Raw genomic sequence first — 11,772 nt, 5'->3', positions numbered from 1 at the left:
CTCTGCCTCATGTGTGTTAATGATTTGTTTCTGATTTGCGAAGTTACAGCCTAGGTTCATTTTATTAACTTTACATTATTTGCAAAGTGTTTTAAAATGACAACAGTCAACCGGCCTCACATCTTAACTTAAGAGGTAATGAAATCACAGTTGAACAGTGCCCAAAATTGTATATATGGAAAGCCATTTGGGCATTTATTCAATAGCCTTGATCAGGGGCGGAGCCAGAACGTGGCTAATGGGTGGGCCTGGAAAAATCAGGGTGGCCCTGAATATGTCTCTCACTGAGCATAATCCTCCTGTCCCAACACATCGTATTTTCAAATAAAATGACAAACGGAATATGAAGTTCAAATCTTCCTTAGACAACCACAATTATGCCTTTCTTAATAGTCAATAAAATAAAAACACAACAAAAAGCCAATTCAAAAATAATTCAAAAGAAATGAAAAAATTGTTGTTGTTTTTTTCATAAATCTGGGTGGGCCTGTGCACACTCAGGCCCACCCCTGGCCTTGATACCCATCTTAAGGTCTATGCACTACATTTAACATTTAACGCTTCACTAGTAGTAGTTGTGCAAAGATACCAACTGGCAGAGCTGGGCATTTTACTAAAAAAATACTAAAATAAGAATTTATCGCCTTCCCTCTGCAGCGTGGTTACCCTTCCGCCGTGCGTCTATCCGCCTTTTTGTCAAGCCGGACCAAATAGTAGTATAGGTCGGTCCGACTATCATTTTAAATGGGCTTCCGTTACCGTTTCCGTCGACAAACTTCATCGCCACACTCCGCTGAGTGAAATTTCAAACAAAAGACTCACCGTGACATGGAATCTCACCGTGGCTGGACGAAATACGTCTCCCGCGGCCAACGTGAAACGGAACATGTAACATGTAGTGGTCCTATGGTGAAGAAATGTCATGCAGTATTGATAAAAACAAGTAAGGCACTAGTACTACTACTAGATGCACCCTAGTTTTTCCACCAATGTTCTAATTGTCTTACGAGTGAAGACGAAGAGCCTGCTAGATTATGCCCCTCAAAATCTGGATATCAAGGATATGGAGTAAATGTTCCAAAAGCTTTCCATAAGACTATTATGTACACAATTGAATGTGAATGATTGCTTCACATTATTGAATTCACTTCATGTCGTCGTACTACCTCACTCCTCACGTTTGCCGTTAACAAGCACGTGCTCCGCGGCGTGGACTCGTGGTGGGAACCTTCTGTGTCCTCCACCCATATTTTCCCCAGTGCCCCCGCACCCACTCCCCACTCCTTGATGCGGCACTGAAACAACCTTCCTCCCCCTTCACGGGGGTCAGGGGACAGGTCACACGATTCGGGCCAGCCTTTCGGACATCGCTGAGGTCAGCGGGGATGGGCGGGGGCGGTCCTGCTGTCAGGCGGTCTACTGGTCTGCCCTCTCTCCTTCTCCCCCTCCTCACAATCTCACCAGCATTCATAACTTTAACTTCATTGATCCGGCTCTCGAAGAGGAGCCGCATCGGCCTACAAGCTGTGCCATCGTTTGGGGTTGTGGGAGGTGACAGAGTACAAATAATGTACATCTTTGTCAACCAATGTTGTGTTATTGTTTTAAATACGCAAGGTGGCATTGTCTGTCTGTGATAGTGAACTTCAACTGGGAGTGACAATAAACGTCTTGAATCCTCTTTTTTTTTTTTAAGAAGTGTTCACTATCTGCCCACGGCGAAGTGAGTTCCCTGCCGCCATACAGCACTCAAATCGCGTATCATTTTTGCTCTCAAGTCAAAGCAAAGTTTGTGAAATGACGGCTCTTATCTAAAAAAAAAAAAGAAGATGGCCACTTGTTTCTCAAGGTACCTCTATGTTGTTTTGATGTTGAGTAGTAGTCATGCCAATGTTAGCTGGCTCTTCAACATTCTCTTTAAAAAAGAGTCTTCTCAATACAAACAGTTCTGTAATTTAAAAAGATGGAAAATATTTTTTGTGCAGTTTTTGATCACACTGTACATTTTTTTCTACTTTTACTCATTTACAGGAGTTTAATCTCAACGGGTTAGGGCTTTTTTAAAACATAAGTATGTGTACTTAAGTCGAGAGTGAGCACTTTTGCCACCGGTGGTGATTAATGAGACACCCTAGGGAGGATCTGGCTGATTACGAATGAGTCACGTTCCCACATTATGTAAGCAAGAGGTCAGCAGCCCGCTGTTAGGCCTAAGCCACTTATGCATTTGTCTAATGCGGAGCTTACATGCTGTTATTGTCACTGCTATACTGTATGATTGGGACCAACAAGTAGCATTATGTTTATGAACAGTATTTGCATCTCACACAGTATTGTTGGCACCGAGTAAATGGCACCTCAGTCAAATAACAAAGTACAGTTATCAAATAAGATCAAATGTGTCACTTTCATACAGGAAACAATGATAATATCAATATTTTACACAAGCACATCACCATTTTGCTTGTTGTGTAATGTTTTTCTTTTAAACACAATAGTGAGTTATGCATTTGTTTGTGTGGTGGCTGAGAACATTTCACAGCTGGGTTGCTGAACAAAAAGGTTCACAAAGGGTGGGGTGGAGGGGTTTTCGATCCGTCTCCACAATAAGTGATGGACATGGGATCAATATCGACATTGACTAGGCAGCTGTCCTGCTCCTATCAATGCTTCCTTGTAATTGAAGGGGCCCGCTTCGAAAGGACAAGCTCATTTCCATGATGGTTTTTTTTCCAGTCGGAAGAGAACATTTGGCGAGCAGTTTGCCGCTGATATTGAGAGGTCTTCTCTTATCAATTCAGATTTGCTCACAATCTCGCATCGATAAAGGAAAGTGAAAGGTTTGGATAAAAGTGTAGCAGTCAGCTCTTTGCGGTGCTGAAGTCTCTATTTCAAAACATGTCAACAATCACAGGTCACACAATGAATGCAAACACGTTTATATTTATCAAGGGTCCAATAATAGTTTTTGCGTTGATTTAGCTGTTTCATTCCCTAAAATGTGTTGGTTATTATTAGTTTGTATTTACTTAACTTTTTTTTTATGGAGCCCCTAAATCTGTATTAAATAATTGATTAATTAATTATAATTATATTATTTGCATACAGTATACAAAAAATTAAAAAATCCTCTGTCTCTGTGTTTTGGGAGCATAGTTTGTGGTGTAACTATTATTTAAACGTCTCGAAGATTTTTTTCTTTAGTTTTTAACACTTCAACTATTCCATGATTTTTGCTATTCACGGACGGACTTGGTCTCTATACCCCGCGAAACTTCAGAACAGAAAACTACATTTAAGCGTTTGAGGTTAACTACTAGTACTAGTCAAGTCAAGCCAAATTTATTTATATCGCCCTTAATCACAGAAACGGATCAAAGGGCGTCACAAGCCCACAGTTGATATATTTTAGTTGAATGTTAACTTGTTGAAAAATATTAAATATTACTAGTAACACACTGGTCTTACTACTAGTATCATTGTTGCCAAAGGAGGACAAAGAGCATACTAGTACATACAGATATTAAATAGGATTGATCATTTGGTGCAAGGTTAGTCGACTTAAAGTGGCACTAGTAATGCAAAGAAACGTACAACGTAAGTGCCGCTAGATGCCGCCATACCCTGGAAACTTTCGGCTAATGGGGAGCGCTGATTGATGAAGGTGATCAGTCGGGAGGAGGGTGGGCCTTTAGTGGTCCACTATCTCCCCCAAGCTCCACTCAGCAGTCCTGGGCGGCTGGCCCCTCAGGCAGTCATTTGCACCACGGTCCATTCAGAGGACGTAGCTATGACACACTAGCTAGCATGCAAGGACAATTCACGTAAATGGCGCTTGTCAAAAGGAAAATATATCAGCGTTTGCTGTTCTTTGCCGCTTTCCTTCCAATCTCAGGTAAGTTTTGGGCTCTTTTTCATTCAACTCAGCACTTTTTTTAAAGCTGTTTCGAAGTCAGTCAGCACATGAGAAGCAGTAACAACAGCACACAGGCGCATTGGTAGTTCAAGGAATGACGGGCGACCTCAGCATCAACAGTGTGTTGAAATTAAACCTAACAATTTAATGTTTTAAGGAAGTCGGGTTATTGATAGCGTATTGTCTTTATAGTACTCTTTAATGGAAAGACACAAAATGACACAGTGTCACAGTCTGACAAACGTGTTGTGATTTAAAAAATCTGTTTGCGATGGAACGCGTCTTTATCACCGGAAAAGTCAAATGTCGGCTTTTTTTTAACAGTATACAAATAGAGGCCAGACTTGAAATCATCACAAACGTTGAAATAAAATATGTAACACGATAACACTGCTAGCTATATCATTGAAATTATTTTTTTTTCAAAGTTTCTGTCATAAAATTAAACAAGGGTGGCACGGTAGTCAACTGCTTAGCACGTGCAGAGGTCGTGGGTTCGAATCCGTCCCTGGCCTTCCTGTGTGGAGTTTGCATGTTCTCCCCATGCCTGCGTGGGTTTTCTCCGGGTACTCCGGTTCCCTCCCACATTCCAAAAACATGCATGGTAGGTTAATTGGACACACTAAATTGCCCCTACTGTAGGTGTGATTGTGAGTGCGAATGTTTGTTTGTCTCTGTGTGCCCTGCGATTGCTGGCAACCAGTTCAGGGTGGCCCCCGCCTACTGCCCCAAGACAGCTGGGCTAAGCTCCAGCACGCCCGTGACCCTTGTGAGAATAAGCAGATTGGATAATGGATGGATGGATGGAAAATTAAACACATGCTATCGGAAAAAAGTATTGTAAAACAGTCAAATGTTCTGCCTGTAATTCATATCTTTATTGTTGCTAGCATTAAGGGACCAACAAATACGTTATTTTACGCCTTATATATTTTTTGATTAATCGGTTCTCGGAATTTTATTCTGCCAAATGTTGGACTTGGCATCGGCCATTAGTCGGGCCCTAATTCAAACACTAAACCATAAAATGTTGTCTTCTATCTTAATGTGAAACGCCATAGATGGGCTAAAGGAAACTGCTACTTTAACACACACGGAGCAGCAACACATGCAAATGAAGCATACAACAAAACTCGCAAGCATATATTCTGCTCTGCAGGGGCAATGACTGCAGTTCAGTAGGGGACCTTCTCTTCCTCTTCTCCTTCTTGTTGTAGAGCTCAGAGCTGCCCAGCATGATGTGGCACTATGTGATACTACACTCAAGTTGTGCAACTCGAAACTATTGATGAAGCTCGATAAAGCAAGATCTTTTTTGTTCTGACTGATTTCCTCTCTTTATCAGGTGTTTTTTGCTTCAGCGAGTTATTTTTCATTAAGGAGCCCCACGATGTAACGGTCATGCGCAAAGAAGCTGTTATACTGGACTGCCAGGCGCACGGAGAGACGCCCATCGACGTCCGATGGCTGAGAAACGGAGCGAAAGTGGTGGAGAACGAGCGGGTCTACCTGCTCTCCAACAGCTCTCTTTACATTTCCGAAGTGGAGAGCAGACGAGGAGACAAATCAGATGAAGGCTCCTATCAGTGCCTTGCCCAGAACAAGTACGGCGCCATCCTCAGCCAGAGGGCCCGGCTGACAATCGCAAGTGAGTATGGCATTGGAACCGTGTTCCATGCTTTATGTTCTGGCTATTTGTTGAGTAATTTGATTTCATTATTTCACCTAAGGCATCAACAGATGAGGATTTATTAAATCATAAAAGAATCTTTTCGCGCAATTTTTCCTTTTCTCAATTTTGCAATTGTGATTAAATTCTAATAATTGATTTCTCTGCGGCGTTTTCACATCATTTTCTGTCTCTACGGCAAAAATGATACAGTGTGTGTAAAGACACATATATACGTGTGTATAAGTCCGTTTTTCTGGCTCAACTCACCGGAAATACACTAGCAGAGGTAAGCACTCATGGCGAAACTCTGAGGCGCAACACAGTCGCACACTTATGGAACGTGGAGGAAACCGGCTGCTTCATCCCTGTGGTGTATGACATGAATGTTTTAACGGTAGAAAGTAACAAGTGGAAATAACGTCTATTTGCGTCACCGTCTCACTCGGGTTATTCCAATGCGGGAGTACCTCTTTCCACTTACGCATGTAAACAGTTTTTTCCCAATGTTTTAGAAATCGGAATTTTGACCTTAACCCGATTATTGACTGCATGTAAACGTAGTCAGTGTTGCATTCAGGGTGGCTGTGGTGGAGGAAAGAAAGATTCTGTTTGAAAGGGGGACGTGTCCATTGGTGTGTTAATGAAGGAGCAGTGCTGTCCAGGATACCACCTCTCAAAGTTAAGGAGCAGATGACCCCTATTCACTGGTCCGAGCTTTCATGTTATTGCACCCTGATCGTTGGAGGAATTGTTCTTTTGGAATGCATTCTCCCCTCAATGCCGGGCTTCTACTAAGGGGGAGGGAGGGAAAATGTCCAGGCAAGAGTTGTAGGACGTCCCTCTCTCCTCCTCCAGCTACCAATAAGACAGCTACATTTTACACATTTGCCATTTTTGGGAAGGTTTCTGTGAAATGAAATTTGTGGTTATAGTGTGACTAATTTTGCCTGATGGAAAGATGTTTGAGCATTTATTCAACATCCTTGACATCCATCTTTAGATCTGTGTTTTCGTATGCTCTTTGTCCTCACTATTAATTCATCGTACTAGGAGCTTGACTAGGGTGCAGTGACTGTGTCTTGCTAGTGATGTTTTTCCGCTATTGCCTTCCACTACTGTAGAATGACATTTCTGCAAACTAGTCGGGCAACTTTGGCATAGGTCTACTTGTAGGACAAGTATTTGTTACTAGTGAGACAAAGCTACTAGTGAGCATTTTGGGGCTACTAGTAGGGTCTAGGAGGCTAACTAGTGTGTGGCACATGCCTATCAATTGGGACTACTAGTAAGGTTTAATTGTGTACTGGTCAGCCAAAAGTGGCTCCAGCTGTGGATAAAACTTCACTAGTAAGACACGGTTGTTCTACTAGTGCGCTCAACTGTCTTGCTAGTGAGGACGAATAGTGTACTAGTACATGGACCTTAAGATGGATATCCTTGATGATCAATTCAATGCTGAAATGGCTTTGTTGAGAGCGTTCATGTATTCTTGTCCTCACTAGAAAGTCAATGCAGCACATTAGTAAAACAACTAGGATGCACTAGTAGAAAGATGGTGTCAAACCTGTAATAGTTTTTCCACTAATATGTGACATTTCTGCACACTAGTAGTAGGACAACTTTGGCATTCTAGCAATTAAGGCTGCCAAGATTAATGAAATTATGAGGCAAGGCTTATCGATCTCATTTCATGGAGACGTCACTAAAGCTGACGTCGCGTAATCTGAGCCGTGGCTGAATTACTACTACCACCATAAATGTCCACTTTATGCTTCATGTTTCAAGTGGGATTAAATTAAAGACAAATATAAAGTCAATACTGTTACTCGAAACAACTGTGAAGATTGGATCTCCCCGCTGCCAGCACTGCGCCCACGCGGAGCGCATTTTAGGCTCCGGATGACGTCAATTTGGGACTTTGATAGCACTTCTGTCTTTCTGTTCAAATGTGTTCCTAGAGTTCCATCTATCTATGTGCTCTGGCGCAGGTCGCGGCTGAGCTGCAGCCTATCCCAGCTGACTTTTTGCAAGAGGCAGATACACCTCAGACTGGTTGGCAGGCAATTGCAGGGCATGCTCCTAGTTTTTAGGGCGACTATTTATCTGTTCGAAAATGGACAAAACGTTCCGTCTCGTTTATGTAATATGACCTAAGAACTAATGTGCTACGGTGGCACTGAAGCTGTCACCCAATGAAAAAATAAAAGCGTATTAAGTTGATAGTAAATGTAAAAGCGCCTTGTAAGCGTTACGAGTTTGTTTTAAAAAGACACTTAGGCCTGCTTGAGGGTCTATCTGGAAGCTCATAAAATTTGCACATACCTGAGAAATGCTCAGTTGAAGGACATGGTGGTAACAGGGGGAGTTTGTTGTACCTCACGCACGCACGCACGCGCACACACGAATGTGAATTGCTGTGTCCCTGTACCACCAGCCTAAATGACCAAACTTTATTGCAGGTCAGTTGTGGGCTTTTCACTTCATTGTTCTGCTGCCTGCTCCCCTGGCCGCAGAGTGACGAGCTGAAAAGCTCGTTCACCCTGGCTGTTTTCCGCCATTATTCCGTACGTGTTCCCAAAAGAAATGCTTTCTATCCGTCTTGATATCGGCGGGCAGAACCATGAGAGCTGCTCAACCCTTGCGGGGCTAATTAGATCAGTTAAGTGAAGGATTAGACATTGATTCTAAGTTTACATGTTGTTTGTGCAGTGGGGATACTAGTTTACCAATGTGACGGTCACTAGAGCACAAAGGTGAGAAGGGATTTAGCCCTGATGAAGTGGAATGTGACACACGAGCCCTGTCATGTGACTTTTGTCAATAGACTTCAGGTTAATGGGGAATTTTAGCCCATCGCTTAGTTCGATATTATGGCTTCTGGCAGCTAGTCAGCTCAGGTTTACTTGCTATGACAAGAATCAGCTCTCAGGCCACTTGTACAACTCCGGTTTTGTAGCTGGCACCTGGTAGCTATAAGGATACCGTAAAAGTTTCAACTAGGAATGTCCTGATATTAGATTTTGACGGTATGATAACCGTGAGCAAAAATATCACAATATCATTGTTTTGAAATGACTAATTTACTCATTTAAATCTAAATAGAATAGAACCCTAATTAATGTCATTGCTAACAACTATAGCTTCCATTCACACTGCCTGTAAAAGCCAGCACTTTTCCATGTCGCTGCTCTATACTCAATTTTCTGCCTTCAGAGATAGTATCACACCTTTACCATGGACGGGACACTTCCTTGGTGTAAGCGTATTCCGCAATGCTCCCAGAGGGTTTAACACCTGACACTCAGTTCCTCCTGCCTGACGTACTTAAAGCAATTGTCACATGCACAGTCGCCTGACAAGACACTCGCATTGATATTGTGATCTAATTATCTGATTGCTGGATGATGCGTTGGCCGTGTGAAAGCCATTACGGCTTGTTGGGTTAGGTGTAAAAGGCAGAAGAGTATTCTGTTATGGCTCCGATGCGCTTCTATCTGGACTACTCCGGTGACGTCTCATTTATCGCAGGCGATGTGTTCCAGGCCACCTGCGTTTAGTGAAAATCCTTGATATCGGGGCCGGCGTGGTTCAGTGGTAGAGTGGTCGTTTCCCAACCCAGAGGTTGTGGGTTCGATACCCGGCCCTTGTGACCACGTCGACGTGTCCTTGAGCAAGATACTGAGCCCCCGGTTGCTCCTGATGCTGCGCCATCAATAGGTGAATGTAAACTCAATGTGAAGCGCTTTGAGTGCCTTGATAAGTGGAAAAGCACAATACAAGTGAAAGAATATTTACCATATAAAGGCGAAATAATTTTTAAGAAATTGTTTTACTCCCTACTGTATGCCTACATTTCAAATAATTGAAACGCACATAAATGTATTAAAATACACTTTTAAAAATATTTCTAAGTGACTGGTCTCACGCGCTCTGTTAAGAAATGGGAGCTGTATAACAACTTTGAGAAAAAGAAAAGAAGGAAACTATTTTGCTGGCACAGTTCTCCAAATCGGAGGCAAGGCGTGCTTGCTTCAAGCTGTTTTTGTCATTACCTTACTGTAAAACATAAAACAAAAGAGAATTTAAACAACCAAAATCTTCAATCAAATTGTGTTGAATTCCATTTAATGATAATTTTGTCCAACAAATGTTAGCTAACTCAATGCTAACATTTACTGTAATGTGAAACACCACGGACATGCTTGTGGAAATTAGCGTTTATATGTTAGGCTAATTATAAACCTTCAAATAGTTGCTACTCTACACACATGGAGCAGCAACACATACAAACTGAGCATGCAACAATACTCACATGCATATTTTCTCTCTGCCTGCTCCCTGGTTACAGCGACTCCTACTGCAATTTAGTCAGGGATCTTCTCTGTATCTTCTATTTGCTCTTAGTTATGCTACATTTCGTCCCGTAAACGTCAGTACTGCCTGGCATGTTGAGGCACAATGTGGTACTGCGTGGAAAGCTAAATACGGAATTGTAGGTTAAATTTTTTTTTTTTTAAATCAACTAACACTGCCTTTTATATGTCAAAATGCCTGCTTTAAAAAGGTAATTAATACAGCAATGCTGTACGTTTTACACAGTACTATTTCAGTGTACCAGTTGAATTCCAATTGAGTCCCAGTGGGTACCATTAGTGTGCTTACCCTGGCAATTTACGTCTGACCAATAGCTTTGTCCTGATCCATTAGAAAATGTGGAATTACACGCTTGTTATTGTTAACGTGCTAGTGCTCAAGCCGTATGGGCACTAGTCCTGTATCAGGCATTGTAGCTTGTAAAAAAAAACAACTGCTTTTTAAGGAGCCAGTAATGCTCCCTACACCAGTGGCATCCCAGAATACCAGTGTGGCAGGCTGTTCTCACTAAAGTCATTTTTTATTGTGCCTTTAGAGGGGTTGTTTTCATGGATTAAACCTCACATGCTGCTATTTATAGTTGCTAAGGGCTTGTGGTGGTGCAACACTATGAAGAACTCTAATAGGGCCAGAGCAAACTTTGCAGCGTGCAAGCTGTGGCGTAGATGAATTAAGTGGCGGTAAGTGAGACAACGGAAAGCCCGGAATCTTGTTTTTCCTCCTCTGCTGGACACGAAAGGTTACCATGGTTCCCTCAATGGCAGGCTCAGAGGTCAAAGGTCCCCCTAAATTGTTCAGTGGATGGAGGGCAGCGAAAGAGAGCCCAGTTCTCTAATCTTCCGTCCAATAATACTTAAAAGTTCCTCAGTTACATCAAGAGCAATGACAGAGCCTTTTTTACATTTTATCTATGTTTATTATTGTGTTTGTAGTTTGAAGTGGTTTCTAATACTGTGTTATGGCAAACTTATTCAACTGTATGAGAGATAGCTATTTGTATGATGCGGGACAGCTGACTACAACCACAATAAGAAACATGGACACAGCACAGTTACCGGTAATACTAGGGCTGAATGATTTTGGAAAATGATGTCACTGTAATTTTTTTTTCCCCACAATATTGCGATTGTGATTTAATATGCAATTATTTTTTTCAAGGCCTTCTTCCTCTGTATTTTGTAAACACAAACAATTAATTATTTTTTAAATAAATTAAATATGAGATTTATTATACATAAATGTTTCTGTCTTATTGGAGAGGCTTACACTAAAAGAAGGGCAAATGACCCATAAATTAACATGAAAGAATGATCTAGTTTGAGTTCTTTACTAAACACTTTGATTTGCAGTATGACATTGCCAGGTTGATTTTAATTTGATGAATTATTCAGCTTTAGTAAATAACTCAAACCGGCTAAAATGTTCTTTATTTCGTTAAATTGTGCAGGTGCACTTGCGCTGTGGCCGGTTTGTGTTTTTCCGCAGATATCTCAAAGCAAACTAAAGGTGCTGTTAAACAATTGCGCCTATTTACACATTGACCTTTATTTCGGAGATTAAAGACAATGCAGTCACTGTGTGCGGTGAGTAGAAGGCTAGTGTTGAATGACTGAAAAACTTTGCAGACGAGATAAGGGGCAGGAGGAGGGGGATGAGTGCTCCCCCTCAGCACGGTGCTTTCAGGGGTCATGCCGCTCATGGGAATAGTTCTTTGTGCAGTCAGGCCAGTGGTCACTTGACTGTCCAAGCTGGGTAGAGCAGCCGTACATCCGCCAGCCCGCCACTGATTGATTTGTTGGCATTTTTTCAG

General features: G+C 42.0%; 1 protein-coding gene across 3 annotated transcripts in view; it reads left to right on the top strand.

Annotated features, from left to right (window-relative positions):
* Positions 1 to 3,619: 3,619 nt before the first annotated feature.
* Positions 3,620 to 11,772, top strand: part of prtga (protogenin homolog a (Gallus gallus)) — a 42,423-nt gene continuing 34,270 nt past the window's right edge. For all 3 annotated transcript variants that reach the window (XM_086026569.1, XM_086026568.1, XM_086026567.1), the window contains exons 1-2: positions 3,620 to 3,895; positions 5,262 to 5,564. In XM_086026569.1, the coding sequence (XP_085882695.1) occupies positions 3,829 to 3,895; positions 5,262 to 5,564 (370 nt within the window). In that variant the 5' untranslated portion in view covers positions 3,620 to 3,828. The remainder of the gene's footprint in view (positions 3,896 to 5,261; positions 5,565 to 11,772) is intronic.

This window comes from Filicampus tigris, chromosome 3 (genome assembly GCF_054856515.1).
Source record: "Filicampus tigris isolate MCC_2025a chromosome 3, RoL_Ftig_1.0, whole genome shotgun sequence".
NCBI lineage: Eukaryota > Metazoa > Chordata > Actinopteri > Syngnathiformes > Syngnathidae > Filicampus > Filicampus tigris.
The sequence above is the reverse complement of the archived record's forward strand: the minus strand, read 5'-3'. Positions and strand labels throughout refer to the sequence as shown.